Source organism: Mercenaria mercenaria, chromosome 15 (genome assembly GCF_021730395.1).
Source record: "Mercenaria mercenaria strain notata chromosome 15, MADL_Memer_1, whole genome shotgun sequence".
In the NCBI taxonomy this organism is placed as follows: domain Eukaryota; kingdom Metazoa; phylum Mollusca; class Bivalvia; order Venerida; family Veneridae; genus Mercenaria; species Mercenaria mercenaria.
In genome coordinates this window covers 35,886,050-35,910,315 of record NC_069375.1, presented here as the reverse complement: position 1 = coordinate 35,910,315, position 24,266 = coordinate 35,886,050, and the positions used below count along the sequence as shown (strand labels likewise).

Genomic DNA, 24,266 nt, shown 5'->3' with positions numbered 1-24,266 from the left:
TTTTTCATCCAAAAGCTTTTTATTATTTTTTCTTTATATTATTTCCAATGTCCTTGTTTTATTCATCACGTGGTTGATTTAGAAGTTTTCTTAAAAGTTAACATACAGAGAAAGCCAGTTGTGTTTTTCTATGTGCCTGTACGTAATTATTTCAATACATTTCAGATAGCATTTTGTCACATCAAGGTTTTTGTTTTACTATGTTACCAGTTAACATTGATCTAGAGCTGCTGTTTCAGCTTCTAGGTGTCACATCAAGATTCAGCTAACAAACTGAATTTAGCTACAATGTTTTTCCTTTCTTGCAATGAATAAGCGGATATAAATACAGGACCAAATATGAGCCTCACTATGAGAAAACCAACATAGTGTGTTTGCGACCAGCATTGGCACAGTCTGGTCAGGATCCACGCTGTTCGCTAACAGTTTCTCTAATTGTAATAGGCTTTGAAAGCAAACAGCATGGATCCTGACCAGACTGTGCGGATGCCCAGGCTGGTCTTGATCCATGCTAGTCGCAAATGTACTACGTTGGTTTTCTTATGGCGCAGCTCAAATATGTTGTAAAAAGCACCTCCAACATTCCTGAGCTCATTCAATGAGCAGCTTAAAAATGTTGTATCTAGTTCTTTTTCTATATAAAGATACAGCAGTTTCACAGGTTACAAGAAGTTTTGAACACCATTTTTAGCTGCATTTAAGATAAGTCATGATGTTCAATTGTTTACAAATAACTGACAACTTCCCCACCTGAGTCAGAAGACACGGACAAATGACTTCAGACGTGTTGCCTTCTGCCAAACTTTTGCCGAGAACTGGAAATACAACTCTTGACCTTTGGATTGTCAGACATACGCTCTACAAACTTAAATTCTGAAGACTGGAAATCATGCAAAAACTATTAAAATTATAAACATTTCAATTTTGACTGACACAATATAATATAATTTATCACACAAAGCTTCTATGATTCCTATAGGAAGTCCGTGGAGGTGTCTTCTTCATAGTCTGAATAGTATAAATGAGATCTTCAACACAATTTACAGTCCGCATAATTTCTGATATTTTTTATAAAACACTTGTTATTTACAAGTTTCTTCTTGCTGGCGTTGTATTCCTTATGAATTTGTATCTTGGCAGAAATGAAGAATCTACATAACTTTTTGTTGTTGACCAGATTTTATGAAAATATATCTTCATTCTATCTAGTCTATTTACTTTATTAATAGATGATTTTATGAATATTTCATCCTAATGAAGACTCTTAAATCCAAATTAGAATACATAAATGGCATTCTAAATTTTTGAAGTAATTTCTCAGTTAGCTCCAACATTTCCTGGCGTGGCTATCGTTTCTCCTAATTCTTCTAAAAGTTCTTTTCTGTAGTCATTAAAGTCTCCGTCCACTTCATTAATATTTTTATCTTCAACCACCCATAAAGTACACTCTGTGTCTAAAATTAATCTCTGGTCGTGGCTCACAATCACTACACCTGTAAACAGACAAATATTGGTGACATTGAAGACAATAGCTAGCTCTATTTGAAGGGGCACACTTCCAGATTTAGGTTAATTCTTTTGAAATTTAAGTTTCTTTTTAATTGTACATAAAAGGTACAAAACAAGACAGCAGGCTCAACTACTTCCATAGTTCACACTGGATCGAAAAATATGGCACATCTGAGGAAGTCTGAGCTATCACTAGAGTGTTTAATGACTCCAATGTGGATGATGATATTGGACAATAGTTTTAAGTCTGAGTCAAATGTATCTAGTAGGTCTAATAAGAGTGAAAGAGACAGAATGAAAGTTTATCAAAACATTAACCAAGTACAGTTTGTATTAACAATATCGTATAATACTCTTAAAAGTTCCTGCAATCAATGTAACAATGACTATTATAAAAAATTAAGGATTCTGCCTTGGCCTCAATTATTTTACCCACCTGAAAATAGAAGTATTTGAGCCGTGCCATGAGAAAACCAACATAGTGGGTTTGCGACCAGCATGGATCCAGACCAGCCTGCGCATCCGCGCAGTCTGGTCAGGATCCATGCTGTTCGCTAACAGTTTCTCCAATTCAAATAGGCTTTAAAAGCTAACAGCATGGAGCCTGACCAGACTGCGCGGATGCGCAGGCTGGTCTGGATCCATGCTGGTCGCAAACCCACTATGTTGGTTTTCTCATGGCACGGCTCATTTAATCTATCACTAGCAAAATGTAGGTGACTGATTAAGCTATTACTTTAAAGACTTGACTGGTACTTGTCCTACATTTAAATCATGTAGTATAGTGTATTTTCATCTAGACAAATCATAAACTTCTAATTTTCTTCTATTTAGTTACCTCCTGTGAAATCGTTGATGGCTTCAGCGAGAGCATCAATTGACTCAATGTCAAGGTTGTTTGTAGGCTCATCCTGAAATCATATCATAATATTCTAACAACTTCCCGAAAGAAAACTGTATTTTACAATCAAATGACCAGTTCAAAATCTTTGGTTAGAACATTTAATTTACTTAACACTTAGATAACCTTTTTTTAGTGCAGTAAACAGGAACATTTTTGTTTTCTCCAAGAAATATTTGATAAAGGTACGTTCAAGTGAAACGAACTGCTGCTCTTTAGACTTGCAAAAATGACTCCAAGAATGGGACAATGTGCTCATCACAGTTGTAGACCATCTGAAGTTTAGCTTGTGTCGGTATGACTGACTGTGATCTTATATCAGCCAAAACAATACTGGTCTGTTTATGTGAAAAACTTCTGGCCTGGCAAATAACATTTAACAGTAAATTGTTGCACGTGTGGCCTACACACACTCGATCTTCCATGTAAATTTTATGTAACAATATCAAATAATACAGGAAACACCTACAAGAATCAGAACATCTGGCTGTCTACATGTCAAATCAGCCAGAGCAACTCTAGCTTTCTGGCCTCCAGACAGATCCCTGTTCTTTATTGTGTGAGCATGTCCTGGTAGACCAAAACTACCGAGCGTTTTTCTGCACTGCTGATACTCCATATTGAAATTCCTCTGTAAATGAAATGGGAAGATTAGTTTTAAAAGACCAAGTTAAAAACCAACTCTGGTTTTACTAGGGTTAAATACTGTTTATTTTGGGCAGGCTTATCAACCCTTATCATGCTGGACTCGATTGATTCTGCCTTTGTGACCAGTGCAGATCACATCTGTGCAGTCTGATAAAGATCTAAACTGTCCCCCATTCAGTCAGTATCTTTTTGTTAACCACCCTTTTTAATAGTTAATGGTACTGTCCAGAATGAAATTCAATTACAGAATTTTAGCAGGGTAAGGATTAAATCAGCTGACTGGTTTATGTATCACCAGAGCCAAAAAAATAATCTGGACTGGTTTATACAGGAAAGGAGTAACTCTGCAAAAAGAAAAACAAGGCTTAATAAGTTTGCAGGATATTGAACTGCATCGCTGATGTCCGAAAATGACAGAATTTTGCAATATAGACCTTAAAATGCCTTAAAAATATCTCCAAATTACTAACCAATATTTAATAAAGAAATCGCAACCTCAGTTTTAGATAATTCCAAACAGTGTCACTCAGAACTTCTCTTGATTGGGTGAGATATCCTTATTCACAAACTCAATGATGGTAGATTCACTTTATTTCCCAAGACTTTTCAATTAGCTTAAGAGAATCATACAGATATTTTATGATCTTTTGGGCACAAAAAGATTGTATAACATTCAAGTACCATTACCCATTTTCCCTCCTCCATTACTTTCCAGATTCTATCAAAGACAGAAATTTTTGGCAAACAAAACAATATTTCTACAATGTAGATATTTTAATGCAACTTTTCACAGTTTAATATCTATTTAATTTTTTTGTGGTCGAATAAAATGTATAGGTCAGTGGGTAATTTTGAGATATTTGCCCATCTGCAAATTTCAAGCAGATTTCAAGGAAATACCGGTATTTGGAATTAATTCATGTGTCATTTTTTTGCCATGTTTCAACCTTACAAAGGAAGCAATGTTGCTGTTTTTATAAATGTACACACAGAATGATTTTCCTTTCCGTATGCCGAGTCCAGGCTTGATTACATATTACCCTGATAAATGACGTAATGCCATATCTGATTAATCAATATGTACAGAACTGCCTTTAAAATCCTTCAACCAGAATAAACCAATGTGAATTACCTCCTATCTGCAGAAGTAAGTTACCTCCCTTTGCAAAATACAGGCCTGCCCATGTGTTACTGACCACTACTAAGTACATACCTACTAATACCTCCCTTCATTTACTAAATACTTGCAGATGCAAAATATTTCCCTTCACTAACTACATACCTGCAGATGTTCAATGGGAGTTTCATCAGGCATCAGTTGATCTGCCGAGTGCTGATCGTATTTTCCTATCCTCTGAAAAAAAGGTAGTATTGTTTATTTCCAATTTAATTCTATTTTTTTTTCAGTCTAATTCAGTGTATATTCTTGAATATTTTTTTTTCCCTTGAAGGTTTCTGTGTTTTCAAATGTCTTTCATTAACATACTGAAAGTCGTTTCTTTACAATTATTTAATGATAAAAACTTGTTATTTACAACTGGTTTATCTTAGCCATTTTGACATTAACTACAAAATTAAAATGTTTTCATTGTATCATGAAGAAAACATTTCTGTAAATTTGGTTTAAATGAAACAATACAGAAGATGCTCTAATTTACAAGGCAGCCATGCAAATGACATGAAGTCATTCTGTGAGACTGTAACTAATTTTTCATTTAAGCTTTTTTCTGATAAAATTTGTGACACCCACGCTTATACTCTATCACACTTGTTTTTAGTAAACATCAAATAATTTACTGAGTACCGGATATTACCAATTAGACATGCCAAACTGGACAAGTAATTATTAGACGCAAGGGCTGTTATCATTTTGTTGTTGCATCACTGTACTGTTATACTTGTAATGGATGACATATTAAGAACATTCTGAAGAAAAGACAAATAATTAAATGTAACTACTTTTTCCTTGATTCTAAACTTGACAGTAATCTTTTATAATTGCAATGACTTTGCAGATAACAGCTGATAAATACAATAAATTTTTTATCAGTATCTGCCTTTCAGTTTATCAGTTTAAATTCTTCATTCAGTGAGAGCCCTTTTTCTACGAGCAAACATACCAGTCTGTGATTCTTTTGCAGCTCTCCCACTTTCTGAAATATTGAAAGTAGCATATTTTGTTATTAATCTACAAATAGCCAAAAATTCATCTGTGAATGCAAATTTTCAAATTGAAATACATTGTATAAATTTTCATATAATGTTGTAAATGTACCAACTGGGGATTAATTAATTCTTAAAAAATCTTGCTATGGAATGAGTAGCCAATTTAACAAGAGCTGTCTCCATAGGATGACACATGCCCCCGATGGCACTTTAAATGAATAGTTATGGCCGATGTTCGAGTTTAGGACCTTTGACCTACGGAGCTGGGTCTTGCGCGCGACACGTCGTCTTACTGTGTCACACATTTATGCGTAGTTATTTTAAAATCCATGCATGAATGACAAAGATATGGACCGGACACGCCCATCAATGCACTATCATGAAAAAAGACCTTTAACATCTAAGTGTGACCTTGACCTTTGAGCTACGGACCTGGGTCTTGCGCATGACACGTCGTCTTACTGTGGTACACATTCATGCCAAGTTATTTGAAAATCCATCCATCGATGACAAAGATATGGACCGGACACGCCCATCAATGCACTATCCCTTAATGTCTAAGTGTGACCTTGACCTTTGAGATACGGACCTGGGTCTTGCGCGCGACACGTTGTCTTACTGTGGTACACATTCATGCCAAGTTATTTGAAAATCCATCCATCGATGACAAAGATATGGACCGGACACGCCCATCAATGCACTATCCCTTAATGTCTAAGTGTGACCTTGACCTTTGAGCTAAGGACCTGGGTCTTGCGCGCGACACATCGTCTTACTGTGGTACACATTCATGCCAAGTTATTTGAAAATCCATCCATCGATGACAAAGATATGGACCGGACACGCCCATCAATGCACTAACCTTTAATGTCTAAGTGTGACCTTGACCTTTGAGCTACGGACCTGGGTCTTGCGCGCGACACGTCGTCTTACTGTGGTACACATTCATGCCAAGTTATTTGAAAATCCATCCATCGATGACAAAGATATGGACCGGACACGAAAAATGCGGACAGACCGACAGACCGACAGACTGACAGACCGACAGACAGACGGTTCAAAAACTATATGCCTCCCTTCGGGGGCATAAAAAGTAAAATTCTAATACCTACAAAAGCATATTTCTGAATTCTTTATTTTGTATTGCCTGACTGATATGGATGTAAGACCATTTTGTAATTTCAATTTTATGCAGTGATTAATTTTGAAAAACTATCCTTGTAAAGCATAACATGTCTTCATTAACTGGCATTAAGGCAGCAAAACCAACTTTGTGTTTACGTGAATATTATTTAATTATGGACTTACTCTATATAGGCCAATATATACATTTACTAAATGGCCTGCAGGTCAGTAGGCAAATACCTCTGACTACTAACTGGAAAGCCATTCAGTAAGTATTCACTACATGACATCAGAAACAAATTTCAAAGTTTCCTTTCTCTAATTTTTCTTTCACTTTAGCCTTACAAACCTGTGTTGAACTATTGACGGGTCCATAGCACAAACTATTGACCATCAATTTATATAAATAGTCATGCAATAATATCCACTTACAAAATGGCTTGCCAGCCAGTTAGTCAAAACTATATTCAATTTGACCTTCAAGCTATTCAATAAGTGTTTTTGGACCACAGGCAAATAGTTTTGACTATTAACCTGCAAGCATGCAATAAGTGTTTTACTACATGACAACAGAAATGAATTTCAAATATTTTTTTACCCCTAAATTTTTTACTTCAGCTTGGGTACCCGTGTTAAACTACAGAATGGTCAACAGCACAAAGGACCAGCAATTTATACAAGGAGTCACGTAATTATTAGTTCTGTTGACTTATCTAAAAGTAATATTAACCTCTCATGACAGTAATATTGACTGACAGAGGTCTTTTAAAATAATAAGTCTTTATAAGTTTTTGGGGACCTATAAGAGCAGTGCTCTTTACCAAACAAAGAATGTATCAGCAGAGTGTACACGCAACTTAAATGTGCCATTAAAATAATAATCAAAGGCCTAAAGGGCCTGAGTCGGCTAACGATTGATGTACTGACAGTATAGTCTACCAGTTTCAGTTTGTTTTTAGTCTTTTTCTTAAAATTTCATAACACAGCTCGATATTTACTCAAAATATTATATCCGGATACGATTACACTTTTCTCCAGTTTCAACAATATATTTTACAAATTGTGATGATACGAAGACATTTAGCAGCAATTGGCAGTATCTGACATTGAAGTTTACGGTTAAATTACCTCTTATTTAAATCTTTTCATAAAAAAGTTGTTTCGTTTCGTGAAAGCAGCCAAACATAGACGATCTACTTTCGATTTCAAAAACTACAAGAAAATACAATTTAATGTTTCGCCGATTTGTTTATTTCTCGAAAAATAAGAATTAAAATCATTTTTAATATCAATAGTAACTAAACAAACCAGTAAGAGCTTCTTCTTCCGATAATTTATCCGTTTACTGACTGCAAAATTCAACCCACGCAAAGTTTATAGAAATCATACGATGCGTGTTTACGTTCAATGTGGGAGAATTAAGGCTGATCGGCTATGTTACCTAACGCATCCAGACGATTCAGATTTTGTTTTTAAAAAAAGCATTGTGTGCGTTTCTGTAATTTTATATACGTTTTTATACGCTTAGAAATTATTAGACATGCGTATTTGCATTATTTCTATACGTAATTTACGCTAATACGCATCTTATCTGGAGCCCTGTGGAACTATTTTTTGTCTTTCGCTGGATGTTACCCAAGCTTTGTAAGCCTGCGCAATTCTTAAAATGCACATTTATGCTAAATGAGTTACATTCGAGTATTGCACAATTACAAGTCATAAATATGACAGACTACATCGTATATTGGTCATAGCAAAGGGAATTGACACAAGTTAACTTCATTCATGCAGTGAACTGTTTGAAGTTTGAGAAATCTAATGGAACTACATCCCTTCACGTGTTATTCGGTCCATTTAGAGAATCGCTGAACAGCAAGGACTCGTCAAAAGGCTTTCAGCCTTTAGCCGACTCAAAAACAACTTACAGGTTCCAAGTCTCCTACCAGTAGCTTCAGGAATGTACTTTTACCCACACCATTGGGACCAACAATTGCAACTGCAAAATATAAAGATTATTATAAGAACAGAAACTTTTCACCATGTTTAAATCCTACATTCTTGTTGCTGTTGCATAGATAATTTGGAATTTCTGTACATTATTCGTAAGTATGAAGTGCTATTATCACCTGGGGCTAGTCATACACATGAAAAGTAACATCTGGCTGGAGTTTTGGGAAAACTGCTTTTTTCAAATTCTTAAGACATGAACTCTCCTTTTTAAGAAATTACACACTAACAAAAAAAAATCAAACTTAACTAGTAAATGCTTGGAAAATTACAAGAATAACAAATACAGAATGTCATTTTTCAGCAAATTTTAATTTTGAAAAGATGTTCTTTTGTAACATAATGACTTTCATACATGACAAATAATATGGAATGGCACGAAAAAATTCTTCTTTAACTAAGTGGCCAAATACATTAATTACCTCTAGAGTTCATATCAAAACCAAAGTCCTTTACTTATCTCTTGATACTGCATCAATACCAAAATCCTTCAATTGCCTCTAGAGTTCATATCAATACCAAAATCCTTCACTTACCGCTAGAGTTCATATCAATACAAAAATTCTTCAATTGCCTCTAGAGTTCATATCAATACCAAAATCCTTCGCGTACCTCTAGAGTTTGCATCAATACCAAATTCCTTCACTTACCTCTAGAGTTCAAATCAATATCGAATTCCTTCACTTCCCTCTAGAGTTCATATCAATACCAAAATCTAGAGTTCATATCAATACCAAAATCCTTCACTTACCTCTAGAGTTCATATCAATACCAAAATCCTTCACTTACCTCTAGAGTTCATATCAATACCAAAATCCTTCACTTGCCTCTAGAGTTCATATCAATACCAAAATCCTTCACTTACCTCTAGAGTTCATATCAATACCAAAATCCTTCACTTGCCTCTAGAGTTCATATCAATACCAAAATCCTTCACTTACCTCTAGAGTTCATATCAATACCAAAATCCTTCACTTACCTCTAGAGTTCATATCAATACCAAAATCCTTCACTTACCTCTAGAGTTCATATCAATACCAAAATCCTTCACTTACCTCTAGAGTTCATATCAATACCAAAATCCTTCACTTACCTCTAGAGTTCATATCAATACCAAAATCCTTCACTTACCTCTAGAGTTCATATCAATACCAAAATCCTTCACTTACCTCTAGAGTTCATATCAATACCAAAATCTAGAGTTCATATCAATACCAAAATCCTTCACTTACCTCTAAAGTTCATATCAATACCAAAATCCTTCACTTACCTCTAGAGTTCATATCAATACCAAAATCCTTCACTTACCTCTAGAGTTCATATCAATACCAAAATCCTTCACTTACCTCTAGAGTTCATATCAATACCAAAATCCTTCACTTACCTCTAGAGTTCATATCAATACCAAAATCCTTCACTTACCTCTAGAGTTCATATCAATACCAAAATCCTTCACTTGCCTCTAGAGTTCATATCAATACCAAAATCCTTCACTTGCCTCTAAAGTTCATATCAATACCAAAATCCTTCACTTACCTCTAGAGTTCATATCAATACCAAAATCCTTCACTTACCTCTAAAGTTCATATCAATACCAAAATCCTTCACTTCATATCAATACCAAAATCCTTCACTTACCTCTAGAGTTCATATCAATACCAAAATCTAGAGTTCATATCAATACCAAAATCCTTCACTTACCTCTAGAGTTCATATCAATACCAAAATCCAAATTCTTAAACAGCACTTGACCACTACCATAACTGAATGTGCAATCTGTAATATATATATAATAAGCTTAAATGGTTTCTGATGACACAGAATTTTTTTGATTTTTTTTCAATGTAAATTGTCTTTCGAAAAAATTTTAATACTGATAAAAAAAATAATGAGATAAAGTGAGTTTTTGTGTGTGACCATGACCATATTAGCACTGCATGTGTTGGTTAACTACTAGTGTTGAACAGTTGTGCAAAGTATCTTCAAAATCTCTTCACAGGTTACACTTATGGTCATGATTAGAAATTATGGATAAATTGATATATGGCACAATTGCTATTTGACTACCACCTTTAAGCATAAACAGATACAAGATTACATTTCCTGTTTATAAGATATCTTCATTTAATCATTCTGAAACAAGATCTATAACTGCATTTCACTCACTTGATATACCAAGAATGGGTGGATTTAGTGGGGCTGGATTTGGAAATCTGAACTTCACTTGATATTCTTTTGGTTTCTGCAGAAGTTCCGTCTTTTTCTCGTCCTCTACAAACATCTCTTGTTTACTTCGATTTTTCTGCTGCTTTCTTGTGAGGACTTCCTTGGCTTTAGATTCCTGTATCAAAATTTACAATCTCTTCACAAGGTTTGTTTTGTTTTGTTGGTTTAAGCATACTTTTTCTCAGTTACAGTATTTCGGTCACATTCAGTCAATTAACTTTTAGCATTAATATTTCTGGATTCTTTACAAAGAGCTCTACAATTAACTGACAAGTTTCCTGAATAATTCAGAAAAGTGACTGAAGGATGAATCATCTAAGACACATTGGTTCGTACAGATGGATAAACGGATGGATGGACAGTTCAATCGCTATATGCCCAGGGGCATAGGAAACTCTTCACATTTAGATATATATTGGAAAGCAATAATATTTAATAACTTACAGCCTGTTTTTTAGATTTCCCCGAGGCTTTGTCCTCCTTTATTTGCTTTTCTTGCTTTTCAAAAGCTTTTAACTGCTCCTTACGCTTCTGTACCAACATTTTCTTAAAAGTAGCTGAAATTTGACACAAAAGGCTTACACATGTATACATAACGTCTAAATGACACTCACTTGTACTATTAAACTACTGTTAATTTATTCAATGTCTATCTTCTAATTAAGAAATAATAAACCTGTTCCCATATTTTATCAGTTAATAAAATATGGGCAGGAATTAAGATGCGTAATAATTAAATCACGAGTGCTTAGCATGAGTGATTTAATTATTCTCATCCGAACGACTGCTCATATTTTATTAACTGATAAAATTATTGGAACATATTTATTATTTTGACTCTAACAACGCAAATAATTCGCATTTTACAGTACTACATTTTCAGCGTAATACGTCATTCAGGTCATATTCTGTTACAATTTACCCCCATGGTTAGAAAGTGTTGCATAGCCAATGGAACGTATAGATATTTGTTTCTTTTTTATCAGAATTTTGAGAAGTATTTATAAACTAGTAATCTAACAGCTCGCAAACTATTTATAAACAGAATCATCAAATTAGGTTACTGTGAAATCATTAATATTCATGGGAGACTAATTTTCATGGATTGCGTGGTTGAGTCAATCCACAAAATCTAATCCGAACGAACAAGTAAAATTCCCATTCATTTTATGTTCAAAAGTTGAAATCCACGAATTCATATCCCCACGAAATTGCCGTTTTGACCAAAACCACCAAATTTCATGCCCACGAAATTTAATGATTTTACAGTAGTTGACCCTGTGCTTAACTTTTATATGACATCACATCATTATGACGCCAAACTTTATGTCATACATTTATGATGTCACCGCTGAATCATAATTGAGCTAATTTAATTCGCTCGTAGAGATCAAAACGTGTTTTACGGCCCTACACATAAGTCAGTATGACTTTTTATCATAATTATGTTTTTGAAATGTTGTTTTTAACTGTCTGGCCCTGAAATAATTCATATGTAATGGAACAGAAGTAGAATCTCTTATGTTACAATCGTAGGGGGCAAATGTATCAGTCAGTCCAAATTTATCTAAGATTCATATATAGGCTGTTGGCTATATTTTTATATAACAATTAATGCGAGTCGTGTTAGAATATTACTTGTTTTGTTGGGTTTAACGTCACACCAACACAATTTAAGGTCATATGGTGACTTTCCAGCTTTTGTCATTTCAAGTGTTTATTATTAATTTTTACACCTGAACACATGATAAATGGCAACAAGGCAGTCTGAAAGACAGCTAAATCCCCCGCCACTGCTATGGATAGTGACAGGGTAAACCTTTGATTTTAGCTGTGACCTTGACCTTGAACTGACATGGCTGACTTATGAATTTTGCACAACGTCTTGATGAGGTGATCATTTGACCCAATTTTCATGAAAATCCTTCAAGGGGTTTAGGAGATACAGAGCTGAAACCTTTGACCTTCAGTTGTGACCTTGATCTTGAGTTGACATGGCTGACTCATGAGTTCTTGATGAGGTGATCATTTGACCCAAATTTGATGAAAATCCTTCAAGGGGTTTAGCAGATACAGAGTGGACACAAAATGGAAGGCTCAAACCTTCGACCCTTAGTTGTGACCTTGACCTTGAGCTGGCATGGTTGACTCATAATTTCTGCACATCGTTTTGATGAGGTAATCATTTTACCCAAGTTTTATAAAATTCCTTCAAGGGGTTTAGCTGACACGAAATGGAAGGCTCGAACCTTTGACCTTTAGTTGTGACCTTGACCTTGAGCTGACATGGCTGACTCATAAGTTCTGCACATTGCCTTGATGAGGTGATCGTTTGACCCAAGTTTGATGAAAATCCTTCAAGGAGTTTAGGAGATATGGAGCGGACACAAAATGGAAGGCTCAAACCTTTGACCCTAAGTTGTGACCTTGACCTTGAGCCGACATGACTGACTCATGGGTTCTGCAAATCATCTTGATGAGGTGATTATTTGACCCAAGTTTGATAAAATTCCTTCAAGGGGTTTAGGAGATATAGAGCGGACACAAAATGGAAGGCTCAAACCTTTGACCTTGAGTTGTGACCTTGACCTTGAGCTGACAAGGCTGACCCATGGGTTCTGCACATTGTCTTGATGAGGTGATCATTTGATCCAAGTTTCATGAAAATCCTTCAAGGAGTTTAGAAGATATAGAGCGGACACAAAATGGAAGGCTCAAAACCTTTGACCCCCAAGTTGTGACCTTGACCTTGAGCCGCATGGCTGACTCATGGGTTCTGCATGATATTGTCTTGATGAGGTGATCATTTGACCCATGTTTTATAAAATTCCTTCAAGGGGTTCATGAGATATAGAGCGGACATAAAATGGCAGGCTCAAACCTTTGACCTTGAGTTGTGACCTTGACCTTGAACCGACAAGGCTGACTCATGGGTTCTGCACATCGTCTTGATGAGGTGATCATTTGACCCAAGTTTCATGAAAATCTTTCAAGGGGTTTAGGAGATATGGACCGGACACGATTTTGTTACGGACGGAAGGAGGGACGCAGACCATTCCTATAATCCCTCCGCCACGGCGGAGGATTAAAAAAGTGCTTATGGAAGTTCAAGAATTAAAATGTTGTCAGGGTAAAGTGACTGTATGGAAGTAATTTTTGTTGGGTTTAATGTTACACTAACCGTCATGGGTCATATTTGATGGTAGAGGTGTCCCTCCCAGCATTATTTCAGACACCAGCGTGCACCTGGGTAGAACCATCGACCGTCTGTAAACTGGCTGGATGGTTTCCTCACATGAAAAAAATTTCTACATCCAGAGAGAGGTTTCAAACCCTCAGGCGTGTGCGGGCAAGTGATTCCATGTCAGAGACAAGGAAGTAATTGTGTCCCATGCTATCAATTACGACAAGAAGTTTACCATAGTTTCCTCTGTAGTAAAAGAGCTTCTGCTGATCCAGATGTATGATATCTGAACACACATTGTCCAAAAAACTCTGATCGTGAGAGACAACAAGTAAAGTTTTCTTCCATGTCTGTAGGTAACTGTAAAATGGTTTAGATGAAAAAATGCAACACTCAGATTCTAGTATTCTATTTACACAACATCTGATTTACCACTGCAGGCATGACCCATGCATGAAATACTTGCAGAGGGCATGAACACTTATCAAGAACACAAACTATTTATTTCTAAATTGAAAATATCACACTGTTACTACATTTTATTTTTTGGCAGGTGTGGGAAGAGGTGTGGCAAGCCATTTCTATTTCTGTCTAATACTACTATGGACATTATACCATTACAATTTGTTTGAAGTGAAAATTTGAGCCACATCACGAGAAAACCAACATAGTGCGTTTGCATCCAGCATGGATCCAGACCAGCCTGCTCATCCGTGCAGACTGGTCAGGATCCATGCTGTTCACTTTCAAAGCCTATTGCAATTAGAGAAACAGTCAGCCAACAGCACAGATCCTGACCAGACTGCGTGAATGCGCAGGCTGGTCTGGATCCATGCTGGTCGCAAACGCACTATGTTGGTTTTCTCATGGCATGACTTATCTGACAACTGCAGCACATGAATCAGACCAGAGGTGGAGCATGAACGGCTCTCATAATGGTCTTCTAAAAACTGTATGGGGAAAATTAATCAACACATTAACATCTGGATAAATGACTTACTTATCGAGCCAGATAACAGCATTTAGATCCAAGTGATTTGTAGGCTCGTCTAACATTAACAATGTAGGCTCCAAAAACAGAGCTCTGAAATAAAGATATGTAGAAGTTAATAACATTTTTACTTCCATATCACTGTTTTTTACTTGTTTTGAGAAGAAAAAAACTTCTCTATAAAAAGGCAGTGTAAAGATCTGCATAAATCTTCAAACCTATAACTGCAAAGTCTACAATGGACTGGAGTAATTTAACTAGTCAGATATTTGGCTGTCAAGATCAATGAGTATTTCTACTAATACTGGAAACTTGTTACTATGGACAAATACCTATGTTATACTGTGCCATTGTGCTTTATACCCATCATACCTCTAGACTATAAATTATAATCCTTATAATGCTGGACACGACTGATTTTGCCTTTGCGACCAGTGTAGATCAATTCAGCCTGCACATCTATTCAGTCAGTATATTTTTGGTATGCACCCATAGTATTAACAGTTAATGGTACTGTCCAAATTAAATGATTGACAAGTTCATTATAGAAATTTAGCAGGGTAAGGGTTAACACTCACCTTGCTAATGATACTCTCATTCTCCAACCACCTGACAAACTTTTTGTGGGACGTTCCATCATGCCGACTGTGAATCCTAGACCTGAAAGAATTCTTCTTGCTTTTGGTTCAGCTGCGTCTGCTCCAATAGCTCGCAATTCCTCATATACCTGCAAAAAACACACAATACATTCAAATTTTCAACGAACCATGAAAACGGAAACTTTCAAAAAGTGACACAGGTAAAATTTAACTTCTGTTTTTTGGAGAAACACGTTTTATCTTTGCTCGAGGAGTATAATCAAGAGTTAAGATAGTATTTCCTCCATTTTTAACCTTGAGCCTGCTGGCGGCAAGTGATTCTGCCTTTTGCGACCAGTGCAGACCATGATCGCACCCCTTTGAATCATAAGTGTTACTGCCCAAACTGAATGATGGACCAGTCCATTTTAGAAATTTATTTAGCAGGGTAAAAGTTAAGCACCAAGTCACTGTGAATATCTGTACCATACTTGAAAGCAAAATACATCTGCAGTATGAATAACATTAAATTCCTGTTAACCCTTACCATGCTGGACACGATTTGACTCTGCCTCTGCGACCAGTGTAGATCATGATCAGCCTGCACATCCGTGCAGTCTGATCATGATCTGCACTGTTCGCCATTCAGTCAGTATCTTTTTGGTAAGAACCTCCTTTTAACAGTTAATGGTACTCTCCAAATTGAAAGATGGACAAGTTCATTAAAGAAATTTAGCAGGGTAAGGGTTAAAAAACAGCAATTATCTAACATACCTGATTTAATCTCTCAGAGTTTTTAGTGTTGCCAGCATCCGATTCTTTGACAAGTTTTTTCTCCTCTTCTAAAAGTGCTTCTCTCTTTGTATCAGCTTTAAGGACAACTCTTAAAGCAGGCGTCTCATCCGCTACCACCTCTGATGAAGGAAACAATCACTTTATGAGCGAAACTTTACCCGGATTAAGCAAGTCTCTCTCAATATGTTGTATATAAAAAAGGAATAATATGTTACAGAAGCTCTAAGCAGCTTTTCTTGGTTCACAATAATTATCTAAACTTCCCATTTCAGAATTTTAGGATGACATTAAAGAACATCCACTAGCATATGGTGAAAATTACAGAATTTGTTAAAGCTACATCAAACAAGCAAATACAACCATACCCTGTTCACAGTATAGTACATCTATATTTGGTGGAATGTTGAGGGCACGACCTGATATATGCTTCAATAGGGTTGTCTTTCCATGCCTGAAATATAGCAAATAATTAAATTCAAGAAAAACGAGCATTTTGCAACTTTTAACTTATATACTGGAGCATAGCGGAGTACTTCACAGACTAAACTTCACATAGGTATTTAATGTCTTCTAGCTACCAACATTCAGAACCAATCAATTGTTTTTACACAAGATTTAGAGTAAAGAAAGAGTTTCTTTAATTGCACAAACCAGAAAACGACTTTTGGTTACAGCAAATCTGATTGCTGCCAAATGTCAGTAAAGTGTACTGTACCAAGATCAGCACTATCAGAATTATTGTACTGGATGATTTCTGACAGCAATAATGTCAAGAAAACATGTTTATTATTTTACAGGGTTTTTGTTTCTTTTAATGATCTATGAGTTAAAGAATAACATAAATAACCTAGGATTATAAACTTACCCATTAGGTCCTACCAAACCATATCTCCGACCTGCAGTGATATAAAGACTCGCATTTACAAACAGATCCTTTCCTCGTGCTGATATTGAAAAATTCTCCACCTAGAACAGATATTTATAACAGGTTACAAATGCAAGTTTAATCACTGCCTTCAACAGGCACTTTTTTAGAAGAAAATTCAAGACAGAAAAGCGAACATAAGTTATTCATCACTTTACTTTTTTCTGTTCTAACATTATATTGTAAACAAAAAATTAAATCAGACGCTGCTGTAGACGTGGAACGAATGAGCAAGTGCAATAGCTCTACCTAATCTTTGAATAGTTGAGCTAAAAATATATTTTGGCCATAAAACTGACATTCTTGAAGATATTTTATACATTTAAAAAGATCCTACTACCATCTTTTTATTTTAAGACCCTGCCGCAGAGACCAACTTGAGATATCTTTATGTGTAGACACTGCAGACTAAGTCAGCTGAACCTCTGAATCAAACTTCAAATGTAGGAGTCATAGGAAGTCCCCACACCTCCTAAAAGACAAATTTTATCCAAATGATGTTATGTGAAACAGACCTAAAACTACAGTTCTTTTAAATATTTAAACCAACCTTTATATCCATCTGGTTTTCTAATACAGCGGCTTTAGCCGACTTCTCCGCCTGGGATACTGAGAACTGATGTATACTGTTAGGATCCAAGCTTTCCAACTGTTTGTTATACTCCATCTGAAATAAAAAACCTTTTATATTATACCTAAAAGGTGGTTTAATACTTTACTCATACAATGATACATTGTACTCATTAAAATTAACTATCTTAGGTCCTACTGGTTAAATGCCCACTTCAAACTTCCAACTGTGAAAATATAGAGGGTGCATGTTTGATCCACTAGCATGGCAAATGTTGTCTGTGGGAAATTTAAATATGGATATTTTTGTAAAATTGTTATAAAACAGGGATAGCGGTTTCAGAGATTTTCAAAGTTTTCCATATACAGAAAAATAGGCCTACCCTATGATGGCTGTTTTTAAACAAATCAAAATAATTTGAAGGAATTTAGTAGAGGGTCACCCAAAGCAATCGGTGTGAAATATTTAAGAAAATGGCCATTACCTTCATAAGGAAATTATTTTTTCATATAGCAATATAGAGAAAACTAGCCTTACCCTTCTAGAGCCATTTTTTAACAATTTAAGGAATTTGGCAGATGATCATCCAAAGCATTGCTTTGAAATTATTTTGAAATAAGGCCAGAGATTTTTTGAGAAGATATTTTTTTCTTTTGTTTGCCATGGCAGTCAGAATATTGCAAAAAAATCTGAAAGTGGACCACACAAGAAACAGTTCATTTAACCCTTACCATGCTGGTCATGATAGGTTCTGCCTTTGCGACCAGTGTAGATCGTGATCAGCCTGCCCATCCATGCAGTCTGATCATGATCTGCACTGTTCGCTATTCAATCAGTATCTTTTTGGTAAGCACCCCTTTTAACAGTTAATGGTTCTGTCCGAATTGGAAGATGGACAATTCATTATAGAAATTAGCATGGTAAGGGTAAAGCTTGGCTGAAACTGGCTATGTGGTTTAGGAGATATTCAAAACATTGTGGATGACTGATGGATGACAGACATTAAAAGGTCCTCAAAGCTCACCATGGAAACATCATGCGCAGTTAAGCTAAAAAATTAATTGGACTGCGCTTCATTTTTTCCAAATTATTTTTGGGAATGGGTTCTGTAAAAAGATCACCCCCCTTTAAAAATACCAAAGTTCTGCTGATTTACTGTGCTAATGTAAAGTTATATACATCGACGACATACCTGCTTTTTCAGCTTCTTCAATTCTTTTTTACTCAACTTTGGTTTCACTGTCTCTACTTTTTCTTCTTCATCTACAAACATTGCAGCCAACATTTTACAAATAACACATTTAGACTTTGTGAATCATTAGTCAAGGACTATGCTGCCAAACGATTTTTGTTAAAAAAAGTTTTGCAAAATTGTGAAAGTCATTATAATATCTTATTGTTTTGCGTTTTTTACTGCAGTGATAAATTGTAAAAGATGCTACAAAATGAATGTGCAAAATTTGGAGTTTAATTACCTATTTTGCACATTTTAGTTATCATACCTAAGATTTTTTCATTACACTTCCAAAAAAACCCCAAACCAAACATTTTACATAAACTTCAGTCAGTACTAAAATAATCAGCAATACTGGGACCAAACCTGCAGCTTCGTCCTCCATGCCATTCTGTCCTGCCATATCTCTATCCATCTCTTCTGGCTCATCATCAGCATTATCATCGAAATCTTCTTCTTCATCTGGGGAGGCATCTCTTCTGCCTTTGACACCTTGTTTATTTGTCTGATTTTTCTGTAAAAGGTTAGGCAAGTACTGAAATTTCTTTTTTTTTTTGTAGTCAATTAAGATTCTATGTGAACATGCAAACTTACATGTACATGTAATTTTCAAATAATGAGACAGAATCTTCTATAAAATAGCCCTAAGATAAAGAGCACCAAAGTTGCTTTTATCAATTATGAACAAAATCAAAACACTTAAAAACTCAATACCCTTTTTCCTGTCTTTGGTTATTGATCAAAATGAAGTATACACTGGTATTTTAGGTCAAACTCTTGTGCTCATGCTAAAATTCATTCCGTTTGTTTTTTGGTTTTAAGTCATTTTAATCAATTTTAGGTCATATGTCAACTTTTTGGCTTTTGTCAAAAAAACCAACAGGTGACCCTCTGGACAAGCATCTGGTTAGAACCATTGACCTTCCATAATCCAACTGGATGGCTTTGTCACACAAAGAATTCTACACCTGAAGTGAGGTTCTGAAGCCAAGGTAGTGAGGGGTAAGTAATACAAAGTCAGCAACCATAGCCACTCAGCCACGTATGCTACCTGAAAATTCAATCCACATAAAAAACATACTGTCACTGTGAAGCTTGCAAGTAGAACTGGCCCAGACTTCATGAATATACATGTAATTAAGCTTCTTAATTGACTTAAGTACATTAATTCGCTTCCGAAAAGTAAAAACTTAAGCAAATTAACGTACTTAAGTTAATTAACAAACTTGAGTACTTCTGTGAAATTGGGAACTGAACCTCAACCATCATCTTAATATTTTCTTAAGAAATCAAAATCAGAAATTTGATCATTACCTCTCCCTTTTTCTTCCCTTTTGGAGCAGTGTTCTCTGGCTGAAATATAATAAGAAAGATACCTGTAACATCAATTACCTATTAAAATGGCAATAAAAAGGTTAAAGAATCTTTTACGGTTTTCCGTGAAGCTGTTCTTGTCTAAATGACATGGTCTTGGGAACTTAGCAGTCATACTAAAATCTTCAAAACATAATGATATTACACTAATTTTTTATCACCTTCAGTTTAGTTTGAAATTTCTAACATGTTTTTGCAACTGCAAATACATGCATTTATCATGTGTTTGAAGTTGCGGGGGTCACCGGTGTAATAAAGCTATTACTTAAAAATGATAATACACTACTGTAACAAAGCTTTGACGTTGACGTCGTTTATCGTATAGGAGACGTTGGTAAAATTGACTTGTTTATATAGTAAAAGAAAGCAGAATTTTTGATGTTTCGACAGGAAAAACTAACATGTGATAAAAAGAATATCACATTTGTGACTTTCCACATTGAATTTATTAAACTCTTTCAGGCCCATTGCATTACATAATTATGACATTAATGTCACTAAACACAAAAGTAAATCCAAACCTGATTTTCTTCAACGGTAGGTTCTTCTTCTTCCTCTGCTAAAAATTCTGCTAATTTCTTGATCTTACTCTTTTTATCTTTCTGCAAAAACAAACAAAATTACATCTTACTTTACTAAATTACTGCAGTTATAACTAGGTTTGAAAAGGGTTTGACAGTGATGACAGACAGATAACTGGGAAGTTATAAATAAAAGCTAGAAAATGTCAAAATATCATTATTTTAGTAAGTGGATTTTAAACGAAATAAAGAACAGCCAGATTTATTGGTATTCAGGCAGAGATATGATGAAAACTTCCACCCCCTCCCTGCCCCCTGTCAGAAAATTGTAACTGGTGCATGCATTAGGTGCATTTTACCATATACTTTAGGCAAGGTATTTTGCATACTTTTGGCATTATACATGTATAAGGCACACTTTAGGCATGGTATAAGGCATACTTTGTGCTTTGATAGGCTAGGTTTGTCATCTCTAATATACAAAGAATGCTGCTGTTTGTATTTTACTTGGCAGTTCCAAATTTTTTTTGAAATACAGGCATGAAATGGTGGCCTCTGGTGCATTTTTAGGTCTAAATTTTGAGGTATTGCAGGGGTATGTTACTCTCCTCTTGATTGGGTGGTCAGGGGCTCTCCCCCTACGAAATGGTGGCCTCTGGTGCGTTTCTGGGTCTAAATTTTGAGAAAAAAATATTCTTTTGTCAAAACAGTAGGGTGCATCTTTGATGAGTATAGGTCACTTCTCAGCCAACTGGGGGCACAGGCCCCCTTGGCCTGGCCCTGAATCTGGGCCTGTTCTTTGTAATTGTTTATTTAATAACAATATCTGTGTGTTAAAAGAAATAAAAGCTTGAAATCATTTCTGTAGCTATAACATTTTAATAACTTTTGTTTAGGCCCATTTTACTTGTTAAAATTTCAGAACACATCTTTTCCATGTACTTGATATTTATAAATTTATATATGTAAGATATGGAAGATAAAGTTTAAACTTTCACTTAAATAAATGAAATAAGGCAAAGTTTTTAGCTTACAACAGACTAAATGCAAGTTTAGCACTTCTAATAGAACGTATTCCGGTATCCAAAATTTTATATCCAGGTATGGTTACACTTTTCAAAAAACTCATTTTTAATCAATATTTTTGAAAAATTATTATGATGCAAAGACAGTTTAACAGCATTTTATAGTATCTGACATTAAAGTTTACAGTGTCCTTACATCTTATTAAACTAATTTCAAAGAAATGTTCACGAAAAATCGGCAATTTTATACAGCAGACGACAATCTACTTTCGATTTCAAAAACTTTTAAAATGATCAAGATAAAGAATTTTCCTATTTAAATTTGACTGTGGTCGATTTTTATCAATTAGATTTAAATGTCTGTTGTCTGGACTTAAGTTTTAATTGTGTGTAAACGGACATTTAAACCCGTGACCGAAAACGAAGTAGTTTGACAGGCGGCGCGAAAATCAAGATAACTTTCAGACTGGTTAGATATTGTTTTAACACTATAAGCTTCAGTGATTTTAATGCTGGTGTAGCAGACTAAATCGTGCCGATTACAGCAGGTAATTGTTTGCCAATTATGTCAATGCCTCCCGGCGTGTATCACTCGACAAAAAGGTGCAATAAAGCAGTTTATTATAACCACTGAGGCAAAAAAGGGAAGGCTGGCTAAAAAGGAAATGAATGCAGGGTTTCAGAAATCCCATGTCCGGAGCCCGGGGGCTACCAGAAAATTCTGTCGGGCTACTCAATTTTTTCAGAGCGTGCCTGCCGGGCTACCTTGAAACTCCATATTGCTTAGCCCGGAAATCAATAATTTAGTCTTCAAACATAAATTTGATAGTTGTCTTTAATCCCCTTGTTTATCGAGAGATACACGCCCGAGGCATTAATTATCTTACCACCTACTGTCACAATCAATGGTCACAATCTGCAAAGCAATTAACTGTTTTATCGTAACTGCAGGCGAATGTTTACAAAAACATGTGCACGCGAGATTTTAGACTGATCCAATAACGTCAAAGTCGATAATCGGTATTGTTCACAACAATATGCAAACCAGTCTTAAAATTATGTCATTTTACCGCCACCTGCCAAAGTGTACTTTCGATTTCGCTGACCTCAATATTTATCAAGTAATCAGAAACAGACATTTGATTTTTAGGCAGTTTAGTGCTTACACTGAGTTTATGCTTTTTCAATTTAAATACTTGCCTAACATGCAAAAAATCGACATTGATTTAGCAAACATTGGCAAGTACAGAGAATTTCGGACAAACATAAATTCGGGTAAGTGAATATGCAGTGCCAAGAAACTGAAAGACGTTATGTACGCGGTTCTAGTCCTTTTGTTAAACTAGACATTATAAGATGTTTAGAATCAGACAGAACTATGGCAACTTTAAATAATTTTGAGATAAATTACAATTCATACTGCTCTAAAGAATTTGCAAGTTTATAAAAATTGATTGGCGCATTCTTTTTATATTGCCATGTTGCAATAATTATCAGGAGAAGATTTCTCAGTTTAAATACATGTAGTTTTATCTTTTAAAAAGAAAAAGAAGGAGAAAAATGAGTAATGATAATTGCTATTTTAGAGAACAGAATTTATATCAATGTGCATATGGCTAAAATTATAAAACCCTATATTAATTTAATCATTCCACCCAACTGTAGTATAGAAGCACATAGTAAATAAACATAAATGGCCATTGCCAAATAAACTTAAATGTTCGGGCTACCAGACAAAAACATTTGTAGCCCAATAGGCTACCAATAAATTTGCAGATTTCTGAAGCTCTGGAATGGTTGTAAAACGGGCAGGGTGCCTGGCGGGGCAACAGGGCAGAACAAATTTCAGAACGGGCGATGCACCCTGCTAAAATTAGCTAGCTGGAGCACTGAAAGACCATTGTCAGGATAACACTCAGCCCCAAAACAACAGAAAACTTCCATATGGAATAATTATCGTCGATATGATATTGTTTGAATGTCACATTCTGTGTTGTAAAATTGTCTTTCACAAATTATATTTGGGGAAAAGCTCTGAACATAATGGGCACAGCAACAAATAAAAAAAAACAGCGACAGACAAGTTCATGAGATCATTCATGGTAGTAAAAAAGTGAAAACCTTTTTTGATTTCTTTTCTTCCTTGACCTCTTCGTCATCGTCATTTGTTCCCAAGTTATTCATTTTTTCTTCCAATTTTTTCTCTGTCTCCTCATCGTTCCAATCATCGTCTTTCTTCTTTCCGCGATTTTTCTTCGGCATTGTGATTTAAATATGACGTTAAATAATGTAAAATATTTTTAGAATTTCGACAAATTTCGCAACATGTGTCACTTCCTACCGTAAAATCCGAACACGTCCGAATTTTCTCCATATTTTTAGAAATTTGTAATAAAAACCCCTACTTAGGTTGTAGTCTACTAAATATCATAACCCGACCACTAGGCTGAACACCACTAAATCCAGCTGTTCTTTATTTCATATAA

The 24,266-nt window shown here is 35.4% G+C and overlaps 1 protein-coding gene across 1 annotated transcript; it reads right to left on the bottom strand.

Annotated features, from left to right (window-relative positions):
* Positions 1–24,139, bottom strand: LOC123551066 (ATP-binding cassette sub-family F member 1-like). The gene is made up of 21 exons (XM_045339729.2): positions 23,902–24,139; positions 20,756–20,836; positions 20,175–20,213; positions 19,227–19,374; positions 18,819–18,889; positions 17,606–17,722; positions 16,996–17,096; positions 16,496–16,581; positions 16,110–16,249; positions 15,336–15,484; positions 14,767–14,850; positions 14,002–14,126; positions 11,027–11,139; positions 10,523–10,697; positions 10,058–10,132; positions 8,275–8,345; positions 5,179–5,211; positions 4,341–4,412; positions 2,880–3,041; positions 2,348–2,420; positions 1–1,493 (listed from the first exon to the last, which is right to left on the bottom strand). Exons 1-21 carry the CDS (start codon positions 24,040–24,042, stop codon positions 1,318–1,320), a joined length of 2,232 nt encoding a protein of 743 aa, XP_045195664.2. The 5' UTR covers positions 24,043–24,139; the 3' UTR covers positions 1–1,317.
* Between the last annotated feature and the right edge of the window lie 127 nt (positions 24,140–24,266).